Genomic DNA, 27,557 nt, shown 5'->3' with positions numbered 1-27,557 from the left:
TTCTTGGCCTCCTTAATCAATAGGAATTGATCAGAGGCCAGACAAGAAATTCAAGCAAGGTTTTATTGGGGTCCCTGCTGCACCAGGAGGGACAGAGAACAAGTAACAGGTTCCCTTGCTCACTCGCTTGCTTGCTGGGTGGGGGGCGAACTGGTTCTTCATATGGGGTGAGGGTAGGGGTGCGTCCAGGGGTCAGGCCGGAGAGGTGCCTTAGGTGGTTTGCCCACCCCTTAGGTGGTGTCATGTGCAGGGGGCATGCGCAGTACCTTGCTTTTGCTTCCGGCTCTTCAAAAGTGGCTGTTGGGTTTTTGGTCTCTTTGTATCTTGTCCATAATTTGCCCAGCTGCGCATGCACAGTTATTTTTAGTCCTTTGTAGTTGCTTTGTATTTTGTTGCTCGAGGAGACATTTGTCCAGGTGCAAGCACTGCAGCTAAGGGTCCCAGGTCCCAGGTGCCAGCCTATCTGAGTCATAGATGTTACCCTTGGCCATAGATACCATCTCAAAAGTGTTTGTTATGGTCATGGAGGCCTGGGTAGATGGTTCAGTGCAGCTCTTCCCCTTCATTGGAACTCAAGTCAGGTTGAATCATCTTGTAATGTGTATACTAGAAAACAATTACAGAAACTCAGTTTGGGAGTAAAGTTTGAACTGTCAGTCTTATCTGTGCTCTTTAGATGGAGTCAGAATATTATGGCAGAGTTATGATAATTTCAGGAAATGAAAGATGAAAATAAAATATCCAAAGTTAATAAGATACTCTGGAGTGACATATACATATAAAACATCTTTCCATATTCCTGCCTTTAATTGGAGAAATCAAGATACTAACAAATGAGCTGAGGCCAGAATCTAAAAGGTGATGACTAGAAAGATTTCTCATATTACGCAGTGTTCAAAGCGATGCAGACATGTCTAGCTTCCTTTGAAATTTGCAAGCCTAAAATTAACGTGTCTGATAATTTAAAGTAGGTGATAATTAATTCCATATGGAGGTCTCCTTGATGACGTTTTAAAAAATTTGCTTCTGAATAGGAATAGCTGCCCATGGCCTTGGGTGAATTTTATTCTTCTGTAAGTCCGGACCATATACCTAAAGCATGGTATATTTTTTAAGATGATAGTCAGACAATATAGTTTATTAGCTTTTGATCTTAGTGTTAAAATATGATAGCATTATGAGATTAATTTTTCCTTTTGTGCCTATTTCTTAGAGGCTGGCAGAGGAGGGGACCTCAACAAATACTTTGGTGAATCTTTATTTGTGGCTAGAAAATAGAAGTTAGCTGTTTATATGAAGCAAATAATGGCAAGAATTACCAAATTTGCCATTTCATTTCATTATTTATAAATTATCCTACTTAGATTGTTGTATCTTTTAAAAAATTAAATTCAAGGCAGACTGATTTGACATGTAATTAACTTTATTAATTTTCAGCCTAAGGGGTAAATTATAAGTCCTGTTATTTTCTGTATTCATTGGCTCCCAACATCACATACACATTCATTTCTTTGCTGTCTTGTTCCAACCACTCTACTTGCTCCCCCTTCCCCCAAAATTCAGATCCTATTTCTGGTCCTCACCTTCTCCATGAAGTACCGCAAGGTCCCTATTTTGTTTTCCTCCTGTTAACTTTAGAGGCTTATTATTATTCTTTCATCTAAACCACTCACCTGGTACATAGTCATATATTGCCACGTGCAGTCTTTTTGTTTTGTTTAATATTTATCTGATTTAGGACTGTATATCACCTGGGTCAGCTCCTTAAGAGGAGAGGTCATGTTCTGTCTTGTTTTACTCAAAGCAGAGGGCACATTACTCTGACATTGGCAGCTACTGCATGAAAGTTTGTTGGGCTCAATTTTGTGAGTACAGATGAGAAGTAGGGACTTTCAAATAATAGAAAGACTGTTTAGAATTGATCTGGTTAAGAGACAGCCTCACTCATTCCTTGTTCACTTATTGTCAGAGTTAAAAGAAATTTAAGAAATAATATTATGAATGAGAAGTTCTATTTTATGAGCTAATATTCATGTATGAACATGGGTTAACAGGAAAAATATACAGAGTGAGTATGATGCTTGGATCTAGGGCCTAGTACTACTAGATTTTGAGTTTCAGTCAATGTATTTTATCTTCAGGGCAAATGCATCTTTGAAGTTGGGAATTGGTATGAGATTTAGAAGGTAATGAAGCAACATAAAATTTGTGATGGTGTTCTTCCTTTCCCCATGTATTTTTCTGAGTATTCTCTTGTAATGGAAGTAGTCGTATTCCAATTTCATTCTTTGTGTTTTCAAAATATCTATCTCCCCAATAAAAGAACAAAACCATGTTTATTTAAAAACTATGCTATTGAAAATGGAAAGCACTAATGGCTAAATAGTATTGATAAATTTTTTAACTTGGTTAGCAGACCAATTATCATTTTTTGTTAACACTTTTTTTTAATTCAAGTTTTTGATTCTTACTTGAAAGATAATTTTTAGTGTGGGAAATTGCATAATATAGTGTTCAAGGTGTGGTCTTCTGTGTCAGACTTGATTTTGAACCCTTGCCTCTGTTATACTAAGATTTAGCATAGTTTTCTGTAAAATGGGTATAATAATATCTACATAAGGGGATTAAATGAGATAATCCATGTGAAGCATAAAACACAGTGCCTGACACATAATGAATATTAGCAAGTATTATGTACAGTACTATTATTTGAGATTCTCCTGTCTTCATATTTTAATCAAGTAGTTTTTATATTTGTAATTCTAGATATCTAAATTCATTTAGTTTGATCGTTCTTTATTAGGACTGTACAATTCAGATTTTGTGAATCCAAATTAGTTCTTATTTCTTTGTCAGAAGTATTAGCTAAATGATTTTTTACTTTTATTAAAATATCCTTTATTAGTTATCTTGTAATCTATATATTTTGATTTTTAAGAAAACTAAGGAGAAATTGGAAAAATAACATTTATTTTTTTTTATTTTTTTTTTAACATTTATTTTTTATGATTATAAAATTAATATGTTTATTGCAAGAAATTTGAGAAATACTGAAAGTATTTAAAAAATTAAAATCTTCTGTAATGCCACTCTCAAATGCAACCAATGTTAATATTTTTGTGAAATTTTTTTGCTTGTCTTTTTTTAAAATTTTATTATTTTTGTAAATTGAGGTAACATTGATTTATAATGTGAAATTTATTTCAGTCAAATTGCCCAATGTTCTACAAGTTCTTTTATGTTAATCTAGGAAATTTTTCTTTCTCTCTCATTCCAGGGCTGTTCTTGGTCAGTTATATTTGTGGATCTCGATGCCCACAATCGCAACCGGCAAACTTTGTGCTCACTGTTACCCAGAGAATCAAGATCTCATGTGAGATATTTTTATAATAAATTAATATGAACTGTTGTTTATGATTGTTACATAGTTTTGTTTCTTCTTCCAAGAAAGTACTCTAAAGTGTTAAAAGTTGGCAGAAGAGATAAGAGAGAATGTTGCCGCTTACTCCTCTGGCCTGGGGAGGTCAATGTTTAGGAAGTGAACAGAGCTGTGGAGAAAGCTGCTTTGTCCTTTGAGTTTTCATAGAGCAGTACAGAACTAGATATATTTTTTTCTCTTTGGGGGAGTAGCAACATTATGCCAAAATTAATTTTTTTTGGTCATGCAATATTATATACAGTAAGTACCCTACACACGAACTTTCAAGTTGTGAACTTTTAAAGATGTGAATGTGCGTTCCCAGGTCCAATCACATAATTTAGTTCACGTGTCTGGCGTACATTGTCACGTGCGTGCATCCTCAACAAGTGGTTGTGCTTCTGTGTACTTTACTGTACAGTACTGTATAGAGTACAGTAGTACAGTGTCTTTATTTCAAGCCCAGGGTGTCTGGAAGCAAGCTTAAAAGCAGCAGTGATGTAGTTGGTACTGCTAAAAAGTGCCAAGCGATAATGATGGAAACAAAAGTGAAAATAATTGAGAGAGTGGAGTGACAAGAGGAAGAATAAGTAACTGAAGAACCGAAGAGATTCACGACACAGGAAATGGCAAGGGGATTTTCTTTGTTTGAGGAGGCACTGTTAGTTTTTGAGGCACAGGACCCGAATGTAGAATGGTTCATGAAGGTTGCAGCAGTCTTTCAGAATGCAGTCCCTTGCTACCGTGTCATCTATGACAAGAAAAAAAGAGCTACTACCCAGATATCACTGGACCGTTTTTTCAAGAGGGTAGATAGAATTTAATCCAGCAAAGAACCAGAACCTGTGAGTGCAATTGCAGCTTGCCCTCGGTCTCTTATTGCTGAGGATCCGTTAGCTCTACCATCTCCCACCTCCTCTCCCTCCTCTAGTCAGTAACTCTTCTTGTTCACTCGATGCCAGCCCCTGTATGCCAGCTGTTGTACTGTACTATTGTACTTTTCAAGGTACTATACTGTAAGATTAAAAATGTTTTCTTTATTTTTCATGTTCGTTTGTTTTTTATGTATTATTTGTGTGAAAAGTATTATCAACCTATTACAGTACAGTACTATATAGCGGATTGTGTTAGTTAGGTACCTAGGCTAACTTTGTTGGACTTACAGACAAATTGGACTTACAAACGTGCTCACAGAACAGAATTTGTTCATATGTAGGGGACTTACTGTATTAGAAATGTAGAAGAATATTTTTCATAATTTAAATTTCTTTTGAATAAAACTGCTTTCCTTATTTCTTTTCTCTCATTTGATTCACCCTTTTCTTTTGTCTGATAATCTCTTAAATGACTATGTAATACCTGATTGCAGATTTTTTGAGGGGTTATTTGTGGCTCTATTCTTAGAAAACACCCAAAATGGAACAATTTAATTATTTTAAAATAACTATTTTATAGAAGTAATACAAGATTATGATAAAAGACAAACAGAATCCACAAATAAGCAAATAATAAAAATATATCCACTCATTATTCCACCATTCAGTTATAATCTTAGGGTGACATCATTTGGGTTTGTATGTTTCCATGTATTTTTATGTACACATATAATATTTTTATTTTACGAAACTGGAGGAATATTGTTCATAATGCTTGATAACCTGTTTCTTTGAATGGACATGTTTCCATATTAGTAAACATTTCTATAATATAAATTTTAATGGCTGCTGATTTACTCAGCTAATTGTTGGACCTTTAGGTTGTTTTCTGGTTTTCACTATTATAAACAAATTGTTATGACAGACTAGTTGTAATGACTAATTAGTGGTGTTAAATTTTTACACAATGACTGAAATAACGTACTAAAGTTTGAGTCCAGTGTTGAACCTTGAAAATACTCCTTATCATTGAATGAAGTTTTATCTCCTCTGTAAGGTTCACTAAACCATGCCATATAAACATCTGTCTGTCCCTTGGAGCACAGCAGTCTCACTGTCAGTTAAATAACCTTAGTGGCTTTGCATCTCTGTGATTCTCTTTGGGCTGTGTTGATCATATGATTACAGACACTTACTTTCCCTTCTTTTTCTTATTGCCCCCAGAACACAGATGCTGCCCTGCTCCCCTGCATCAGTTATCCTGCATTTGCCTTGGATGATGAAGTTCTGTTTAACCAGACACTTGATAAAGTGGTTAGAAAATTAAAAGGAAAATATGGATTTAAGCGTTTCTTGAGAGATGGGTATAGAACATCATTGGAAGATCCTAAAAGACGCTACTACAGACCAGCTGAAATTAAGGTATCAAAAAATATCCCATGTCAGATAGCATAATAGAATGTTCAAAAGTACTGATTCAGGAGGCAGACTTCTTGGGTTTGAATTCTGGCTCTGCCACTTATTAGCTGTGAGACCTTGGGCAAGTTAATTAAGCTCTCTGTGTTTAATATTCTTCATTGATAAAATAAAGTTAGTACCTACTATTAGTGAGGTTTTTTTGAGAATTAAATCAGTTAATATATATAAAAGTGCTTAGAACAGTGCTTGGCACATAGTAAGCACTCGGTAAGTGTTAGCTGTTGAGGCCTATTTGCTCACATCGGGCCATGTTGAGTCATTGGGTGAGTAATTTTCCTATTGAACTTTCAGTATTTTGCCTGCCTACTATATACCATTTGTCTAATATAATAGAAAATATCTATTTGTGATTGAATTTTCAATCTTTAAGCAAATGTTCTTTTTTCTGTTTCACTTAGACACTTCCCTCTGAAATATACTCCTCTAAATATTTGGTTTTAAAGATTTTACATTTCAAATATACATACATATCCTATATCTAGGTTTATTCTAGCTGTTTCTAAGCTGCCCAAAAAACTGTAACACCCCCCAAAAAAGTAAGCATCCATCCACATTGCTGAAGACTTTGCTTTAATGGGATAGGTTGAAAATTATCTTTAAAAACCCCCAAACCCCTCCCTATCTGCCTCCCCTTGCCTCTCTCTTTGTTGTCACACTTCTGAAGAGCATGGTGTGTTCTAGTTGTGCCTCCTTGTTTGCCTCCTACTTACTCCTTTACCTTATAATCTGGCTCCTGTCCCCAACACTTCCCAGTAGCTGTATTGGCTTCAGTCAGTTTATGTCACTGGATCATTGTGGATGCCTTTCTAACTTTATTTCACTGGACCTCTCATTGGCATTTGAGTGTCTTAAGTAAGTCGTCTCTCAGGAGGTTCTCCTCCATTTTCTGTGACTTCAATCTCTTCCTAAGTCTCTGCTTAGTTCTCTCACTATCTTTCTTAGTCTTCTTTGCAGGTTCCTCTTCTTCTGCCTCCCTTTATCCTTTGCTTGTCTCCTGGAATCCATCTTCAGTCCTATTCTCTTTCATGCTATTCATGCAGTCATAGCTCTAGCAATCACTGTTAATCCCACATCTCTATCCCTAACTCATACTTCCACCCCTGAGTGCCCTACCACGTATCCAGCTGCCTTTTGGACATCCTCACTAGAATGCGCTGCAGTCTGCCTGTGATCACCTTCCACCCTTCTGTCCAAGCCCCAAACCTGAGATTCATCCTAGGCTCTTCCCTCTCACTCAGCCTTCTTTGTCACTCACCAAGTCTGGCAAATTTAACTACCTTTAAATCTTAAAAACTGTCCCTTCATCTCTACTAACTTCTTCGTTTAGGCGAGTGATCCACAGCCGGGAATGATTTTGCTCCCCAGGGGACATTTGACAATATTTGAAGAAATTTTTTGTTGTTACACCTTGGTGGGTGCTACTGGCATCTGGAAGGTAGAATCCAGGGATGCTACTAACTGTCCCACAGTGCACAGGGCAACCCCCACAACAAAGAACTATTTGGCCCAAAATGTCAATAGTGCTGAAGTTGAGAAACATTGATTTAGGTTAACATCCTTTCTCTTTGGATTTTCCCAGCAGCCTTCCAGTTGGTCTCCTTATTTCTTATCCTAAAACCCTCTTCAGTACTGCCAGCTGTTCATCTAGCAAGTAAATTTGATCCTCTTCAGTGGTACCCTGTCACTTTCAGATCAAAGTTTTTGTCTCTCAGCCTGACTTCTCAGGCCCTCCCTGATCTGGCTGTCCTGACCCACCTGTTAGACTTCAGCTTTCACTGCTTCTTCCTTGCTTGTTCCAGGAATACTGAATTGCTGTGAGTTTCTTTAACGTACTTTGTTCATTAATGCATTTCTAGTTTGTGCTGTTGTCTTCTCTGTATGGAGTTCCCTTAGCTTATCTCTCCAGAGAAATCCATCAAGCATTAGTTGAAGCATCTCCTTTCCTATAAACCCTTTCCAGACGCCCTGGGCAGGCTCAGATGCTTCATGCCCTTGGTTCTTGATATATATACAATGTATAGACATTTTGTAACATACTGCAATTGTTTATTTACATGCCTGTCTCCCTACTACAGCAGGTTCTCTATCTTTTTGTCTTCATAGCCCTCTGTCTAGCTGATGCCAGGCATTACTAAATACTTAGGAAATATTTATTGAATGAATGACTACTCTGTGATGGATTAAATGAATGAGCTTTTGAATAATAAGAATGATGAGGGCTTCCCTGGTGGCGCAGTGGTTGAGAGTCCGCCTGCCGATGCAGGGGACACGGGTTCATGCCCTGGTCTGGGAGGATCCCACATGCCTCGGAGCGGCTAGGCCCATGAGCCATGGCTGCTGGGCCTGCGTGTCCGGAGCCTGTGCTCCGCAGCGGGAGAGGCCACGACAGTGAGAGGCCCGCGTACCGCAAAAAAAAAAAAAAAAAATCAGTCCACTTTTGTTATTACAATAAATAAATTTTTATGTATGTATAGTCTAATGATGTAAGTGTTCTAATTAATATAATTAACATACAGTTCTAAATTATTGTTGATGAACTTTTTATATATTTTATTTTCTGTTTTAGCTATTTGATGGCATTGAATGCGAATTTCCTATATTTTTCCTTTACATGATGATTGATGGTGAGTGAACTTTTCTCCTGAAATTTAAACTGTAGGATATAACTAGTTTAAAGAAGAAAAGAAATAAAATATGACTCCTTTCAGCTAGCAAAATAGACTGCACTAATTGATGTTAACTACTCTGCATTTTTATGTGCTACTTTTCTGCTTTCTGACTTAATGTTACATGATTTAAAGAATTTTAAAAATACTTTGAAGTATTTTTAAAATGATACAAATATATTTTCATATTTACAAAGAAGAATTTTTATGAATACTGTAATTTGTGACATTGTGAATGTCTGTATTATTTATACTTAAGCATAGAGAAATTTCAATTAAAAGTCAGTTTTCAATTCTAATTGCTAACATTTCTCAAATCAGTTTCCTGGAAAACTATCATATGCATTTATTTGCATAACCTTTTTCCATTTTATGTTTATTATTTACATAGAAAAATACCAGAATAATTACAATTGGGTAAATTTTTTTCTAAGGTAAAATTTCTGTTGTGTTTATTGAGCTCAAATGCTATTGGATTTTATATTTTACATTTTAGGTGTTTTTAGAGGCAATCCCAAGCAAGTAAAAGAATATCAGGATCTTCTGACTCCAGTACTTCATCAGACAACAGAAGGTGTAGTTGGAATGCTTTTCCTTTTTTTTTTTTTTAAATCTTTATTGGAATGTAATTGCTTTACAAAATTGTGTTAGTTTCTGCTATATAAGAAACTGAATCAGCTATACGTATACATATATCCCCATATACCCTCCCTCTTACGTCTCCCTCCCACCCTCACTATCCCACCCCTCTAGGTGGTCACAAAGCACAGAGCTGATCTCCCTGTGCTATGCGGCTGCTTCCCACTAGCTATCTATTTTACATTTGGTAGTGTATATATGTAAATGCAAGTCTCTCACTTCGTCCCATCCTACCCTTCCCCGTCCCCATGTCCTCAAGTCCATTCTCTACATCTGCATCTTTATTCCTGTCCTTCCCTTAGGTTGATAAGAACCTTTTTTTTCTTTTTTACACTCCATATATATGTGTTAGCATACCGTATTTGTTTTTCTTTTTCTCACTTACTTCACTCTGTATGACAGACTCTTGGTCCTTCCACCTCACTACAAATAACTCAATTTCATTTCTTTTTATGGCTGAGTAATAGTCCACTGTACCTATGTGCCACATCTTCTTTATCCATTCACCTGTCGATGGACACTTAGGTTGCTTCCATGTCCTGGCTATTGTAAACAGTGCTTCAGTGAAAACTGTGGTACATGATTCTCTTTGAACTATAGTTTTCTCAGGGTATATGCCAGTAGTGGGATTGCTGGGTCATAGGGTAGTTCTATTTTTAGATTTTTAAAGGAACCTCCATACTGTTTTCCATAGTGGCTGTATCAATTTATATTCCCACCAACAGTGCAAGAAGATTCCCTTTTCTCCACACCCTCTCCAGCATTTATTATTTGTAGATTTTTTGACAATGGCCATTCTCACTGGTGTGAGGTCATAACTCATTGTAGTTTTGATTTGCATTTCTCTAATGACTACTGATGCTGAGCATTCTTTCATGTGTTTGTTGGCAATCTGTATATCTTCTTTGGAGAAATGTCTATTTAGGTCTTCTGCCCATTTTTAATTTGGGTTGTTTGTTTTTTGATAGTAAGCTGCATGAGCTGCTTGTATATTTTGGATATTAATCCTTTGTCAGTTTCTTAGTTTGCAAATATTTTCTCCCATTCTGAGGGTTCTCTTTTCGTCTTGTTTATGGTTTCCTTTGCTGTGCCAAAGATTTTAAGTTTCACTAGGTCACATTTGTTCATTATTGTTTATATTTCCATTTTTCTAGGAGGTGGGTTAAAAGGCATCTCGCTGTGATTTATGTCAAAGAGTGTTCTTCCTATGTTTTCCTCTAAGAGTTTTCCTCTAAGTGTCTGCCTTACATTTAGGTCTTTGATCCATTTTGAGCTTATTTTTGTGTATGATATTAGGGAGTGTTCTAATTTCATTCTTTTACATGTAGCTGTCCAGTTTTCCCGGCACCACTCATTGAAGAGGCTGTCTTTTCTCCCTTGTATATTCTTGCCTCCTTTATCAAAGATAAGGTGACCATATGTGCGTGGGTTTATCTCTGGGCTTTCTTTTCTGTTCCATTGATCTATATTTCCGTTTTTGTGCCATTACCATGCTGTCTTGATTACTGTAGCTTTGTAGTAGTCTGAAGTCAGGCAGCCTGATTCCTCCAGCTCTGTTTTTCTTTCTCAAGATTGCTGTGGCTATTTGGGGTCTTTTGTGTTTCCATACAAATTGTGAAATTTTATGTTCTAGTTCTGTGAAAAATGCCATTGGTAGTTTGATAGGGATTGCATTGAATCTGTAGATTGCTTTGGGTAGTATAGTCATTTTCACAGTGTTGATTCTTCCAATCCAAGAACATGGTATATCTCTCCATCTATTTGTATCATCTTTAATTTCTTTCATCAGTGTCTTCTAGTTTTCTGCATACAGGTGTTTTGCCTCCTTCAATAAGTTTATACCTAGGTATTTTATTCTTTTAGTTGTGACGGTAAATGGGAATGTTTCCTTACTTTCTCTTTCAGATTTTTCATCACTATTGTATAGGCATGCCAGAGATTTCTGTGCATTAATTTTGTATCCTGCTACTTTACCAAATTCATTGATTAGCTCTAGTAGTTTTCTGGTAGCATCTTTAGATTCTCTATGTATAGTATCATGTCATCTGCAAACAGTGACAGCTTTACTTCTTCTTTTCTGATTTGGATTCCTTTTATTTCTTTTTCTTCTCTGGAAGTTTTGCTGTGGCTAAAACTTTAAAAACTATTTTGAATAATAGTGGTGAGAGTGGGCAACCTTGTCTTGTTCCTGATCTTAGAGGCAATGGTTTCAGTTTTTCACCACTGAGAACGATGCAGGCTGTATGTTTGTCATATATGGCCTTTATTATGTTGAGGTAGGTTCCCTCTGTGCCCACTTTCTGGAGGGTTTTTCTCGTAAATGGGTGTTGAATTTTGTTGAAAGCTGTTTCTGCATCTATTGAGATGATCATATGGTTTTTCTCCTTCAATTTGTTAATATGGTTTATCACATTGATAGATTTGCGTATATTGAAGAATTCTTGCATTCCTGGAATAAACCCCACTTGATCATGGTGTATGATCCTTTTAATGTGCTGTTGGATTCTGTTTGCTAGTATTTTGTTGAGGATTTTTGCATCTATGTTCATCAGTGATATTGGCCTGTAGTTTTCTTTTTTTGTGACAGCTTTGTCTCGCTTTGGTATCAGGGTGATGGTGGCCTTGTAGAATGAATTTCAGAGTACCCTCCCTCTGCTATATTTTGGAAGAGTTTGAGAAGGAAAGGTGTTAGCTCTTTTCTAAATATTTGATAGAATTCGCCTGTGAAGCCATCTGGTCCTGGGCTTTTGTTTGTTGGAATATTTTTAATCACAGTCTCACTTTCAGTGATTGTGATTGGTCTGTTTATATTTTCTATTTCTTCCTGGTTCAGCCTTGGAAGGTTGTGCATTTCTAAGAATTTGTCCATTTCTTCCAGGTTGTCCATTTTATTGGCATAGAGTTTCTTGTAGTAATCTCTCGTGATCCTTTGTTATTCTGCAGTGTCTGATGTTACTTCTCCTTTTTCATTTCTAATTCTGTTGATTTGAGTCTTCTCCCTTTTTTTCTTGATGAGTCTAGCTAATGGTTTATCAATTTTGTTTATCGTCTCAAAGAACCAGCTTTTAGTTTTATTGATCTTTGCTATCGTTCCTTCATTTGTTTTGCATTTATTTCTGATCTGATCTTTATGATTTCTTTCTTTCTGCTAACTTTGGGGTTTTTTGGTTCTTCTTTCTCTAATTTCTTTGGTGTAAGCTTAGGTTGCTTATTTGAGATGTTTCTTGTTTCTTGAGGTAGGATTGTATTTCTATAAACTTCCCTCTTAGAATTGCTTTTGCTGCTTCCCGTGTGTTTTGGGTCATAGTGTTTTAATTGTCATTTGTTTATAGGTATTTTTTGATTTCCTCTTTGATTTCTTCAGTGATCTCTTGGTTATTTAGTAGTGTATTGTTTAGTCTCCATGTGTTATTTTTTTTTTTACAAATTTTTTCCTTTAATTGATATCTAGTCTCATAATGTTGTGGTCGGAAAAGATTGCTGATATGATTTCAATTTTTTAACATTTACCAAGGCTTGATATGTGACCCAAGATATGATCTATCCTGGAGAATGTTCCATGAGCACTTGAGAAGAAAGTGTTTTCTGTTGTTTTTGGATGGAATGTCCTATAAATATCAATTAAGTCCATCTTGCTTAATGTATCATTTAAAGCTTGTGTTTCCTTATTTATTTGCATTTTGAATGATCTGTCCATTGGTGAAAGTGGGGTGTTAAAGTCCCCTACAATGATTGTGTTCTTGTCTATTTCCCCTTTTACAGCTGTTAGCATTTGCCTTATGTATTGAGGTGCTCCTGTGTTGGGTGCGTAAATATTTACAATTGTTATATCTTCTTGGATTGATCCCTTGATTATTATGTAGTGTCCTTCTTTGTCTCTTGCAACATTCTTTATTTTAAAGTCTATTTTGTCTGATATGAGAATTGCTACTCCAGCTTTCTTTTGGTTTCCATTTGCATGGAATATCTTTTTCCATCCCCTCACTTTCAGTCTGTATGTGTCCCTAGGTCTGAAGTGGGTCTCTTTTAGAAGCGTATATACGGGTCTTGTTTTTGTATCCTTTCAGTCAGTCTGTGTCTTTTGGTTGGAGCATTTAATCCATTTACATTTAAGGTAATTATCGATATGTATGTTCCTATTCCCATTTTCTTAATTGTTTGGGGTTTGTTACTGTAGGTCTTTTCCTTCTCTTGTGTTTCCTGCCTAGAGAAGTTCCTTTAGCCTTTGTTGTAAAGCTGGTTAGGTGGTGCTGAATTCTCTTAGCTTTTGCTTGTGTGTGAAGGTTTTAATTTCTCCATCGAATCTGAATGACATCCTTGTTGGGTAGAATAATCTTGGTTGTAGGTTTTTCCCTTTCATCACTTTAAGTATGTCCTGCCTCTCCTTTCTGGCTTGCAGAGTTTCTGCTGAAAGATCAGCTGTTAACCTTATGTGGATTCCCTTGTATGTTATTTGTTGCTTTTCCCTTGCTGCTTTTAATATTTTTTCTTTGTAGTTAATTTTTGATAGTTTGATTAATATGTTTTGGCGTGTTTCTCCTTGGATTTATTCTGTATGGGACTCTCTGTGCTTCCTGTACTTGATTGACTATTTCCTTTCCCATATCAGGGAAGTTTTCAACTATAATCTCTTCAAATATTTTCTCAGTCCCTTTCTTTTTCTCTTCTTTTTCTGGGACCCTTATAATTTGAATGTTGGTGTATTTAATGTTGTCCCAGAGGTCTCTCAGACTGTCCTCAATTCTTTTCATTGCTTTTTCTTTATTCTGCTCTGCAGTAGTTATTTCCACTGTTTTATCTTCCCAGGTCTCTTATCTGTTCTTGTGCCTCAGTTTTTGTGCTATGGATTCCTTCTAGAGAATTGTTAATTTAATTTATTGTGCTGTTCATCATTGTTTATTTGCTCTTTAGTTCTTGTAGGTCCTTGTTAAACGTTTCTTGTATTTTCTCCATTCTATTTCCAAGATTTTGGATCATCTTTACTATCATTACTCTGAAATCTTTTTCAGGTAGAATGCCTATTTCCTCTTCATTTGTTTGGTCTGGTGTTTTTTTGCCTTGCTCCTTTATCTGCTGCATATTTCTCTGTCTTCTTATTTTGTTTAACTTACTGTGTTTGGGGTCTGCTTTTTGCAGGCTGCCGGTTTTTAGTTCCCTTTGTTTTTGGTGTCTGCCCCCAGTGGGTAAGGTTGGTTCAGGGGCTTGTGTAGGCTTCCTGGTGAAGGGGACTGGTTCTTGTGTTCTGGTGGGTGGGGCTGGATCTTGTGTTTCTGGTGGGCAGGGCCACATTCGGTGGTGTGTTTTGGGGTGTCTGTGAACTTAGTATGGTTTTAGGCAGCCTCTCTGCTAGTGGGTGGTGTTGTGTTCCTGTCTTGCTAGTTTGGCATGGGGTGTCCAGCACTGGAGCTTGCTGGCTGTTAGTTGAGCTGGGTCTTAGCATTTGAGATGGTGATCTCTGGGAGAGCTCTTGCCGATTGATATTACGTGGGGTCAGGCGGTCTCTGGTGGTCCAATGTCCTGAACTCAGTTCTCCCACCTCAGAGGCTCAGGCCTGACACGAGGCCGGAGCACCAAGATCCTGTCAGCCACACGCCTCAGAAGAACACGAGAAAAAGGAAAGAAAATTAAAATAAATAAATAAATAAAATTTTAAAAATATTTTTCAGTAATTAAAAAAAAAAAAAGGAAGAGAGCGACCAAACCAATAAACAAATCCACCCATGATATGAAGCACTAAAAACTATACTGAGGTAAACATAAAAATCAGAAACAAGTCAGTTGCAGACAGCAAACCCTAATTGTACAGTTGCTCCCAAAGTGTACCACCTGAATTTTGGGATGATTCGTTGTCTGTTCAGGTATTGCACAGATGCAGGGTTCATCAAGTTGACTGTGGACATTTAATCCGCTGCTCCTGAAGCTGTAGGGAGAAATTTCCCTTTTACTTCTTTGTTCGCACAGCTCCTGGGGTTCAGCTTTGGTTTTGGTCCCACCTCTGCATGTACGTTGCCTGAGGGCATCTTTTCTCCTCCCAGACAGGAGGGGGTTAAAGTAGCAGCTGATTAGGGGGCTCTGGTTCACTTAGGCTGAGGAGAGGGAGGGGTACGGAATGTGGGGTGAGCCTGCGGCGGCAGAGGCCAGCAGGATGTTGCAACAGCCTGGGGTGCGCCATGTGTTCACCCGGGGATGTTGTCCCTGGATCATGGGATCCTGGCAGTGGCAGGCTGCACGGGTTCCCGGTGGGGGGAGGTGTGGATAGTGACCTGCTTGCACACAGGCTTCTTGGTGGCAGCAGTAGCAGTGTTAGCTTTTCATGCCCATCTCTGGTGTCTGCGCTGATAGTCACAGCTTGCACCCGTCTCTGAAGCTTGTTTAGGTGGTGCTCTGAATTCTCTCTCCTCACGCACCCTTAGGCAGTTCCAGACTTTTTCCCATACTCCTTCTCGTCTAGCTGTGATGCACTAGCCCCCTCAGGCTGTGTTCACACAGCCAACCCCAGTCCTTTCTCTGGTATCTGACCTCTGAAGCCAGAGCCTCAGCTCCCAACGCCCACCCTCCCCAGGGGGATGAGCACACAAGCTTCTCAGGTTGGTTAGTGCTGGTCGGCACCTATCCTCTGTGCGGGAATCTCTCTGCTTTGCCCTCTGCACCCCTGTTGTTGCACTCTTCTCCGTGGCTTCCCACCCCCACCACCTCTGTCTCCACCAGTGAAGGGGCTTCCTAGTGTGTGGAAACTTCCTCCTTCACAGCTCCTTCCCTGAGGTGCAGGTTCCATCCCTATTCTTTTGTCTCTGTTTTTGCTTTTTTCTTTTGCCCTACCCAGGTACATGGGGAGTTTCTTGTCTTTGTGGAAGTCTGAGGTCTTCTGCCAGCGTTCAGTAGGTGTTCTGTAGGAGTTGTTCCACATGTAGATGTATTTTTGATGTATTTGTGAGGAGGAAGGTGATCTCCATGTCTTAGTCCTGTGCCATCTTGAAGCACCCCCAGGAATGCTTTTTCAAGAAATTCTTTCTACCAGCATTCCCTTAATGTTCCTTTGAAATGTATAAATAATTCCTTTCTAAACAGAACAATTTATATTGAAATGAAAAAATGAACGGGGCTGCAAACAAATTAGAAAGAATAATCTCTTAATTTGTTATAATAAACTTATTTTTATGAAAGGAGTTCATTAGGCAAGGTGATAGAGAGGGAGATGAATTTTAAGTGTTCATGGCTATAGTTACTACACTGTAGTTTGCCAGGTGGGCAGAGGTTCTTCATCTATTACCTACTGTAATACTCCTTCACTGGATGTAATGTGACAATAATATAAAATGACTAATTTTTATCCATGTCACCAGAAATGTTTTGTTCAGGTGAGTACTGCCCCCTTCAGAGGGCCACTTAGGGAGGCTCTGCCCTAGCCTAAGGGTACTACCATTGCCAAGAATATTTTGACCTCCTCTTTGGAGATGTTTTCAGGGCTTTTTTCACATTAATTTGAATGTCTGCCATGGTTCTAAAATGTCATCCTTTGAGGATGGGTTTAATATTTTAGAAATGGTCAAAAGGTCCAGACTTATAAATAATATATTGGTTTCAGTTAAACACCAGCAAGGGCCATAAAGGAACATAACTGAGTTTTTTCGTATGACTAGAAAACTAATTCTTGAAAGAATTCCAGAGGAGAAGTTCCAGATATCTTTGGTGTTTGGAAGTATTAGTAAAATAGTAAAATATTCTCATGAATGAACAGCTTTGACGACCTATTTATCTGAAAGTTAAAAATTATGGTGTGTTAATTAAAAAAAAAAAAGAGGGTGGTCTTACAGACATGATGCACAAACTGGCAATCACAGCAGTGGGCCCTATTCCTGTCTCACATGAAGTTTATGATATTCTTTAGGGTTTTCCACAGTATCTTAGAGTAAATACTTTATACTGTATGCTCACCCTTTAAAGTCTGTGTAATGTTAAAGTAGCAAAATGTTTATGGATAAACATTGAATTTCAAATAAATGTTAATGTTTAAAACCAGTTTTTTGTCTTTATGCTCCAAATAACCACTTGTCCAATGTGAGAAACAATGTAATGAATGTTGTAATGAATATATTTAAAATCCCTTGAATCAGATCTTTTAGTATTCAGTGATAGATCATTGATGCATTGAGGTGGTAGTCTGTGTATCACACTTTAGGCTTCTTTATGTTGAAAGAGTGATGTTCAGACTATTATCTGTGTATCATAGACCTTTTCACTGGTTTTAGACACAAATATCACTATTTATTGATGCGTGAAGAAAGAAGCAAATTTTAGGGAAATCTGTGTAGTATTATTAGAAAAATTAAGTTCAGTGTGGGATGATATTACAAAAAGTCTTCTGTAGCACTGTATTAGAATGTTGGTTTTTCTCCCTTTACATCATCCACAAAGATTCTAGTCTTAAAATAATTTTTAGTTTCTACCAAGAAATATTTTTAAATGAGCTGGTCACAGGGGGAAGATGGATTTTTTTTTTTTCTCCTCAGTGATGTTGAATAGTAGATAATGGCCTTAATGTTTAAAATGGGGATTTCTTTGCTCTAAGCAATCGCTCAGGGTTATAATTCTTCATTTAAGATTACACAGTATCTCATTTGTAAAGCTTCCACAGACTAATTCTATTAAAAATAGCTTCTTCTATGGCTCTACATATTTGCATACTATATATTTATTGATTCATTTAAAGGTGTTAAATGTTGTTAAAAGAGATTATGTACACATTGTTGGCTAACATATAACATATCCTGTCAAATTAGTTTTAAAGTAAAGAAGCTTTTCCCACATTTTTCACTGGGAATTTCTGAAAAGAGTCAAATTTTCCTATCCTATTGGACAACTTTCTCTCTTTCTGCTTTGTCATCATTGTAGTTTTTGAAGGGAAAATTTGAGGAGGATACTGATTTGTTATATTTTAAATATTTATTTTTAAACTCCATAGGTTATCCTGTCATACCAAAGTACTACTTTGTGCCAGCTGATTTTGTAGAATATGAAAAAAGAAACCCTGGTAGTCAGAAGCGATTTCCTAGCAACTGTGGCCGTGATGGAAAACTGTTTCTTTGGGGACAAGCCCTTTATGTCATTGCAAAACTCCTGGGTAAGTGAAGAAGATCGGGAACAGTTTTTTTTCTTATTATCAAGTCTTTAGAAATAAGTATGTCTTTGTTGACATTGACATTCTTTTTGGATTTGGGTGGTGTTTCATGCTGTTAAGAGGTCTTGGGGGAGTTTCTTAGCATGGAAAAGTACATTAATATGTCTATTGCACTGAATGATGATGGATGTTTCTGGGAAGAAAGTCAAATAGGTGTGGGTACCACTATGATCATTTTGGGCTGCATTCAGCTTAGTAGATAGGGTGCTAGCAGAAGGCTATGGAAACTTTGAGTCTCTTTTATAAATGGAATACAGTTGTGATTTAGTATAACAATAATGCTTGCTCATACCTGTAGTAAACCACTTGCCATAAGGAATCAGGTGTCTCAAAGTTTTCTTCTTTCCAGTAAATACATGTTGGCAGTTTACTCAGTGAGGTGGAGGCATAATGGAGCCACTATTCATAATTCTTTGAAGAATTGTTTTTTAGCTTCTCCTAAAACTTCAGCTGAAGTATCTTTGGATACATTGAAATGAAAGTTAATTTAATGCACACAAAAAAGCATTATGCATCTTGCTATACCATTCCTTGCTAAATTTTTTAATATTATTAGCATTTCTGTCAAAAAGGTTATCATAATAGTCAGAATTCTTTTATGACAAACAGATTATGAAACAAGCTGACTGTAAATACTGTACCTGCACTAAAAGAACTGCTTACTGTGTGAAATACTGTTATTGTCTTTGTTGTTCTTAGTATTACTGCATAAAAGCTAAATTTGTTTGTGCTGTAAGAATAATCATCTTTGGTTCCTTTTTATATTCCATTAGGGAAGAATATTTCAAAGTCCAGATTTCCAATTCAAGCTTTACACAAATGATATATATAAGAGCAGACAGAAGCTATTCAAAGAAGAGAAAATTAAGTTAATGCTGTCTTCAGTTTGCTCATTTCCTGACTATATTTTCTGTGTCTCCATATATACTTAATCCTAATTTAAGAACCTGTAGAAAATTTTTTTCTTTAAAGGGACAGCTCTTTGATAAGGAGTTGATATTATTTATGCAGGTTTTGCTTTAAGATTTTCCAAAAGAAAAAAATAACATACATAAGGTAGTTTTCTTAGAATCAAGCCAAGTTAGTAAGGTTATCTCTGGTTAGAATTTTATTTCCATCTTATTAGCATGAATACAAAGAAGCCTTGTTGATAATCAGCTAAATAAAACATATTTTGGCAGAGGAGTGGTTAACCTATCTAAGGACAAGAATTTTTAACATCAGAATCATAAGTTTCTGTATACTACACTTGGAAACAAATGAGCATGATGAAATTTTTCTGTGAGTCTGAGACTGAAAACTGGTACCTGGGATATGGGATTTGAGATCTAAACCTTCTTCATCCTGCTTTTTGCTGTATATACAGCTTGGGGTTGAATGCAGGATTGACCATATTCTATATAAGCAGATTGAGCTTTAAAAAACAAAGATTGAAAACAATATCAGTCAGTAACAAAACATTGGACCTTCCTTACTCCAAAATAAATGTATTGAATGTAGACAAATTTTGAGTGTAGATAGCATTTTCTTATGTTAAGACCAGAGTGAATAGAAATAATCCAGGTCATGCCTTCTCTGTTTTATGACCATTTTGAATACGAAAGAGCATTCAAAGAAACAGTTTCTCTTTTGCCTGCTGCACTTCTAAAAAGGCAGTAGAGGACATGAGTAGGTGTATTGCAGACTACGAAACCACATACTTATCTCCTGCTAGAAAAAGAGATACTGCATATTAATTAGCACTCTGACCTAGCTGTGTGTCATCTGGTTAACAACTCACTGGTTAAAATGAATAAGGTCTCAGAAGATTGAATCATTTAGTTGCTCTTGACTATTGTATAACTGTCCCCCCTGCCCCAAGAACCATCAAACTTCTATGGATGTTATTAAGATTCCACACAACACCTTTACTAACAAAGTCTTATTTATTTATTAAAGGAGCCTCAGTAGGATATCTGCTTAACAACATTTTGTGGGCAGTTAATTGGAATTACATGAGCATAATAGAACAGTAAATCTTTAAAAATATTCTGTAATATATGGCTTTCACTAATTCAGTCTAGTTTGTAATTGGTGAAATTTAATATTTTGCTCTATGTATGCCTTAGTTAATAATTATACGACAAAACTATGTGACTTTTATGTTAGAGCAAAAAGACTCAATATGCTGTTTCCTTTCCCAAGGCCTGAACTGCCCATTGTGTTCTTAGAAAATAGTTAATTATTACAGTAATTTTTTTTCTTTAGAAAATTTAGACTTTTAGAAAATCAGTGTTTGCTATAAAATAGGTAAATAAATCATAAACAAGGAACTACCACGTGAAAAGTGCTTCCATGCTTATAGTACAACAGCAGTTGAAGACATTACCCTCATTCTGGTCAGTGCCCCATAAAAAATGCTCCATCTCAGATATCTCTTTCAGAATTTAGTGTTAGGAAACACTGTTTTCCCTCACTGAGCTAGTTTTCTTCCTTGAAACTGCAAATACATTATTTTTATTGTAGAACAACTTTATTGAGGTAAAATTACATACATTTCACCTACTTAAAGTTTACAGTTCAATATTTTTTAGCATATTCACAGAGTTGTGCAACTATAACCACAATCAATTTTAGAATATTGTCATCAATCCCCCCCCCCAAAAAAAAGCCCTATACTCTTTAGCAGTCACTCCCCATGTACCCCTAATCACTTCATCCTTCCCCTTAGCGCTAGACAATCATTAATCTGCTTTCTATTTTATAGATTTACCTATTCTGGACATTTTATATACCTCAAATCATATAATGTTTGGCCTTTATGACTCACTTAGCCTGTCTTCAAGTTTCACCCATGTATTAGCACTTTGTTCCCTTTTTTTTTTTTTTTTGTCTGCACCGCGCAGCATTCAAAGTCTTAGTTCCCCTATCAGGATCGAACCTGTGCCCCCTGCAGTGGAAGCGTGGAGTCCTAACCACTGGGAAGCCGGGGAATTCCTGCACTTCGTTCCTTTTTATGGCAAAATAACGTTCCATTGTATGGTTATACCACTTTTGATTTATCCATTCATCAGGTGATGGACATTTGGGTTGTTTCCACTTTTTGGCTATTATGAATAATGCTGCTCTAAACTTTCATGAACAAGTTATCGTTTGACATATGTTTTCATTTCCCTTGGGTATATACCTAGGGGTAGAATTGCTGAGTCATATGGTAACTCTGTGTTTAACATTTGGAGCGCTTCTAGACTATTTTCCAAAGTAGCTGTGCCATTTTACCTTCCAGCCAGGAGTGTATGAGGGTTCTAATTTCTCTACTTTCTCTCCAACCCTTATTCTTGTCTGTGTTTTGACATTAGCCATCCTAATGGGTATGAGGTGTTATCTCATTGTGGTTTTGATAAGCATTCCCCAAATGACTAATGTTGTTGAGCATCTTTTCATGTGCTTATTGGTATATCTTCTTTGGAGAAATGTCTATTCAGATACTGTGGCCATTTTTTTTTTTTTTTTTTGTCGGTACGCGGGCCTCTCACTGTTGTGGCCTCTCCCGTTGCAGAGCACAGGCTCCAGACGCGCAGGCTCAGCGTCCATGGCTCACGGGCCTAACTGCTCCGTGGCATGTGGGATCTTCCTGGACCAGGGCACGAACCTGTGTCCCCTGTATCGGCAGGCGAACTCTCAACCACTGCGCCACCAGGGAAGCCCTGTGGCCATTTTTAAATTGGGTTATTTGTCATTTTATTGTTAAGTTGCAAGAGTTCTTTATATATTCAAGATAGAGGTCCCCTACAAGATATGTGATTTGCAAATATTTTTTCCCATTCTGTGGGCTGTCATTTTGCTTTCTTGATGGTGTCCTTTAAGACACAAAATCTTATCGCTTTGGCAAAGTCCAATTTATCTCATTTTTTCTTTTGTTACTTATGTTTTGATGTAATTTTGTCTAATACGAAGTCACAAAGATTTACTCTTATATTTTCTTCTAACAGTTTTATATTTTTAACTATTACATTTAACTTTTTAAATCTGTTTTGCATTTATTTTTGTAGGTGGTGTGAAGAAGAGGTCCAGCTTCATTCTTTTGCCTTTGTATATTCACTTATCTCAGTATTTTGTGTGGGGGAAAAAACTATTCTTTTCCCTGTTGAATTGTTTTGGCACCCTTGTCAAAAATCAGTTGACCATAATGTAACAGTTTATTTCTGGACTGATCAGTGGATCAGTCTGTTCCACTGATCTCTGTCTTTATGCCAGCACCACGTTGTCTTAATTACTGTAGCTTCTTCCTTTCAATCTGGATGCCTTTTATTACTTTTTCTTGCCAAATTTCTCTGACTGGAACCTCCAGTACAATGTTGAATAGAAGTGGCAAGAGTAGACATCATTGTCTTGACTCCTGATCTTTGGAGCATAGCATTCCATCATTGAGTGTGACATTAGCCATGGGTTTTTCATAGATTCCCTTTTTCAGGATGAGGAAGTTCCTGTCTATCCCTAATTTGTTGACTGCCTTTTATCATGAAAGGATGCTGAATTTTGTCAAGTGTTTTCTGTGTCTACTGAGCTGGTCACGTAATTTTTATGTCCTTTGTTCAATTGATATGGTGTATTACAGTAACTGATTTGGGGAGGTTAAGCCATTCTTACATTTGTGGGGTAAGTCCCTTTTGGTCATGGTATGTAATCATTTTTATATGTTACTGGATTTAGTTTGCTAGTATTTTTGTTGAGTAGTTTTGTGTCTATATTCAGAAAAGATTTTGATTTGTGATTTTCTTCCCTTGCGGTGTCTTTGATTTTGGTATTAAGGTAATACTGGCCTGTTAGAATGAGTTGAGAAGTGTCCCTCTATTATTTTTTGGAAAATTTTTGTGAAAGATTGGTTTTAATTCTTCTTTAACTGTTTGGTAGAATTCATCAATGAAGTCCCATGGTCCTGAACATTTTTTGTGTGGAAAGTTTCAGTCACTACTTGTTACACATCTGTTCATATTTTCTGTTCCTCTTTGAGTCAGTTTTGGTAATGTATGTATTTCTAGGAATTTTCCCATATCATCTAGGTTATCTAAATTGTTGGCATACATTTTTTCAGAGTATTCTCTTGTAATCCTTAAGGTTGCTAGTAATGTTCCTAGTTTCATTCCTGATTTAGTAATTTGAGTCTTCTTTCTTTATTTTTTGGTCAGGCTAGCTAAAGGTTTGTCAACTTTTGAGTTTTTCAAGAATCTACTTGGTTTCATTTATATTCTGTATTGTTTTTCTATACTCTATTTCATTAATTTCCACTCTTAATTTCCTTCCTCTTGATTGCTTTTGATTTAGTTAGCTCTTTTTCATCTGCTTTCTTAATGTGGAATATAGGTTATAGACTGGAGAATTTTCTGTTTTATTTTTTAATTAATTCATTCATTTATTTATGGCTTCGTTGGGTCTTCGTTGCAGTGCGTGGGCTTCTCATTGCAGTGGCTTCTCTTGTTGCGGAGTGTGGGCTCTAGGCACACAGGCTTCAGTAGTTATGGCACGCGGGCTCAGTAGTTGTGGCGCATGGGCTTAGTTGCTCAGTGTCATGTAGGATCTTCCCAGACTGGGGATCAAACCCATGTCCCCTGCATTGGCAGGCAGATTCTTAACCACTGCGCCACCAGGGAAGTCCCAAGAATTTTCTGTTTTAATGTAGCAATTACAGTTGTCAATTTCCCTCTGAGCACTGCTTTACCTAAATCCCCTAAGTTTTGGTATGTTGTGTCTTCTTTTTCAATCATCTCATCAGAAAGTACATTAGAAAGTATTTTCTAATTTCCCTTTTCATTTCTTTTCTGACCCATTGGTTATTTAGGAGTGTGTTGTTTAATTTTATTATGTTTGTGAATTTCTAAAACTTCTTCCTGTTAATTGATTTCTATTGTGGTTGAAATCAATTTCAATTGATTCTATTTGAATAGAATTCTATTTGAATTCTATTTCTAAATTCTGGTATTTCATTCTGTTATGGTTGAAGTATATACTTTGTATGATTTAAATCCTTTTAAATTCACTGATGCTTATTTTATGGCCTAGCATATGAAAGATATTACATGTGCATTGAGAAGGATGTATATTCTGCTCTTGTTGGATGGAGTGTTCTATAAACATCTATTAGGTCCAGTTGGTTTACAGTGTTTTATAGATACATTTTTGATCATGTCATTTCCTTTTTTTTTTTCAGCTGATGAATTAATTAGTCCTAAAGACATTGATCCTGTTCAGCGTTATGTCCCACTACAGAATCAACGTAATGTGAGCATGAGGTTTTCCAATCAGGTAAAGAGATATATAAAGATATTTTATTTCATAACTTAAACTCATCCAGACATTTAACACTTAATTGAAGAAGAAATTTTATTCTGAATGGGTTTTTATTGTTCCTTCTGAGGGCAAAGCTTTTCTGTCTTCTGGTTAGTTAAGATTTACCTGTGGTAAAGGGCTATTTGTTAATGAGGAAGTATGAGTCAGATGTGTCCCACGAGATGTCTCACAGGTAAACATTTTCACCTTCACAGTGGTTGTGTTTAAGGTGTCAAATGTCTTTGAGAAGATGCAGTATGTATGGGTGGCATGGGGACAGATGAGATGGCTCTGTTACTGAAGGGAGTGGGGTTCCATGAAAGGCCCTTCGCTTGATGTCTATCCAGTGCTGTCTCCGTGACAGGACTGAGTGACAGACAGAGTTGTTCTTAGTACTTGGTAACATGTCAGGTGAATAAATAAATTTTTTTTTTTTACATTTAGTACCTATGGATTCAGACTGTGTTGTGTCAACAAAATAAGTGTTTGCAGGATCAGCAAGATTGATGTTGACTTGAGCAAACCCTCATGTATTAAATGATACCAGTAATGAGTACTGTTAAAATGAAACTGTAGTGTGGATTGTTGAAATTGCCTGAGGAGACAGGGAATGAACCTGAGTGTGTGCCTGGGATTCCAAGCACACGCTTATTAAATTTATTTAATAAGAATAGCATCAGCACTTACAGAAAATATGCTTACGAAATTGAAATGCTCCTTTTACTTTAAAAATATATGTATAACACATACACACACACACACAAACACACACATAAATGCTTGTTTTAACGAGAGAAAGGGAGAGCCAACCAGCCTCATTAGTATCATTAGTATCAATAGGTTCTCTCACACTGTTTCTCTGCTTCTTTTGCTGGTCCTCAAACAAAACATCTGGTTACTCTGAGTGGTTCATAGATGAGAAGCTTTTGGGAGAAAGATGCCTATGTTAATATGTGATAAAAATTTTACGCTGGCCTATTAGTTCCCATATAAGGCAGGGATTTGGCCTTTATCTTTATTTACCACTCATCTCTGGAATATATTTACCAGTCAGTAAAGTGGAATATATTTAACTTCATGTTACCTAGTGCTGTGACTCCGAGCCATTTTAAGACTAGTGTGTATCACTTACATAGCATGTGTGATGCACTTCTAGGGTGATGAAATCTCAAAGCCTTTTCTTAGAATATAAAGTGACCTATTGGTCGCAGGTTTGAGGTGTGGGGGCAGGAACCAGAGAACATCAAAGCACACAGCTAACAAAATCAACCATTTAAACACTTCATGCTTGACCCATATAAGGAGGGCTGTGGGTTATATGTAATTTTTGACATACAATATTCTTGCAACTCTTTCTCTCCCACTCAAGAAGGCAGAGTACAAGTGAGTGAGAGTGAATTTTATAGAGAATTTACTCTAGGTATATTTTTTATATTGAAATCATTTTCTAATGTTGCTACTAAATTATGTGATGTTCCTCCCAGGTAGAGTCATATCCTATCTAAGAGCCTTGCTCTAGGGTCAGGACAGGGGCTTTTCTCCTGCAGCCATGTTGGGATTACATCCATACATTGTATATAGTTTCTGGGAAGGAAATGATAGGAAAGATTGGCAGCAGAAAATTGCCGGGAGGTGTTATCGCCCCACCCTACTGGCAGCTTGGTTGTGGTGGTATATAAAATGGTGAGGTGCCTTTTCCACTTTCTCAACCATTTAAGCAGTAGCCAAGACCTGGCATGCCCGTATCCATTGTTGGGGCTAGATGGCTTGGCTTGGTGAAATACGGAAGTCAGACAGGGCCCTCTGCCTGAAATGCTGGTGTCAGTGCCCTCTCAATTATGATTGACCAGGTCAGATCTTGAAATTAACTGATCTGTGTGGATTGACCCTGTCAAATGTCAGAAAAAGTAAGTAGAATAGTAAAGTTCAGACATTTCCTGGAAACAAGAGAAATCCCTGACTTCGAAGGAAGTTGTATCTGAGGTCCCCAGCACTCACAGGACTCAGAAGCTGTTATACTCAACACTTACAGTTTATTACAAAAAAAGGAGAGAGGATAAAATTAGTGAAGGCACACGGGTCAAGTCCTGAGGAAACCAGGCACAAGCTTCCAAATATTCTCACCCAGTGGAGTCGTGTGAGACACAGTTACCCAGGAATGATGTGTGACTACATATGCAAAGTGCTGCCAGCTAGGGAAGCTTGCTCAGGCTTGAACATCAAGGATTTTTATTGGGGGTCAGTTGTGTAAGCGGGTAGCACCTGCATGATTGACCGCAGTTATTGAAGCTCTAACCCCCCCCCAGAGAAAAAGCAGATGTTCACCATAAATCACATTGTTCGCATAAACCATATAGACAGACCGGAACAGTATGGCCCAGCGCCTCAGGCATGCAAAAACACTCTTATCTGACAGAACATTCCAAGAAGCCAGAAAGCCCATCCTGAAAGCATGCCTTTCTTGGAAATTTTCAAGATTTAAACAACCCAGGCCTGCTGGGCCAGCTTATTCCTTCACAGAAGGGTTATGGCAGAAGGAAGTCTTCCAGAATCCAGAGAGCTGTGAGTGTGCCAGAACTGTAGAGAGGTCCACTCCCTCAAGTGTGCATGGGGCTATTGGCACATTGCAAATGCAAAACACTGAGGACTGAATTGGCAGCTGTTGATTTTCTTAACTTTACCCTTAGCAAATTTATTTTTGGAAAAGGGGTTGTATCCGGGGTTAAGGCTGAGGTTGGAAAAGGGTATCAGCTGGGATGACCCTCCTCACTACTCTCTCACTAGTCAGGAGTTGCTGTTTTCTCTTGATGTTACTTGGAGAATAAAATTCCCTTTTATAAATAAAGTTTAGAGGAGTAGAAAGAAATGCATTGTTAGCAGTAGCAGATATACTTTATAGTATTGTGAGATTTTGACCAAAAGAAAACAAGAAAACTTTTGCAGACCTTAGAATGTATGTTCCTAGAGACCAGATACCATGTTTTATTCACTTTTGT

At 37.1% G+C, this 27,557-nt stretch overlaps 1 protein-coding gene across 6 annotated transcripts in view; it reads left to right on the top strand.

Moving 5' to 3' along the window:
- The window catches only part of PHKB (phosphorylase kinase regulatory subunit beta), a 216,641-nt gene that overhangs the window by 95,770 nt on the left and 93,314 nt on the right, over nt 1–27,557 (top strand). For all 6 annotated transcript variants that reach the window (XM_004264871.3, XM_033418877.2, XM_004264872.4 and 3 more), the window contains 6 exons: nt 3,278–3,373; nt 5,518–5,715; nt 8,339–8,396; nt 8,935–9,012; nt 18,040–18,198; nt 24,443–24,537. In XM_004264871.3, the coding sequence (XP_004264919.1) occupies nt 3,278–3,373; nt 5,518–5,715; nt 8,339–8,396; nt 8,935–9,012; nt 18,040–18,198; nt 24,443–24,537 (684 nt within the window). The remainder of the gene's footprint in view (nt 1–3,277; nt 3,374–5,517; nt 5,716–8,338; nt 8,397–8,934; nt 9,013–18,039; nt 18,199–24,442; nt 24,538–27,557) is intronic.

This window comes from Orcinus orca, chromosome 20 (genome assembly GCF_937001465.1).
Source record: "Orcinus orca chromosome 20, mOrcOrc1.1, whole genome shotgun sequence".
Classification (NCBI taxonomy): Eukaryota; Metazoa; Chordata; class Mammalia; order Artiodactyla; family Delphinidae; genus Orcinus; species Orcinus orca.
The sequence above is the reverse complement of the archived record's forward strand: the minus strand, read 5'-3'. Positions and strand labels throughout refer to the sequence as shown.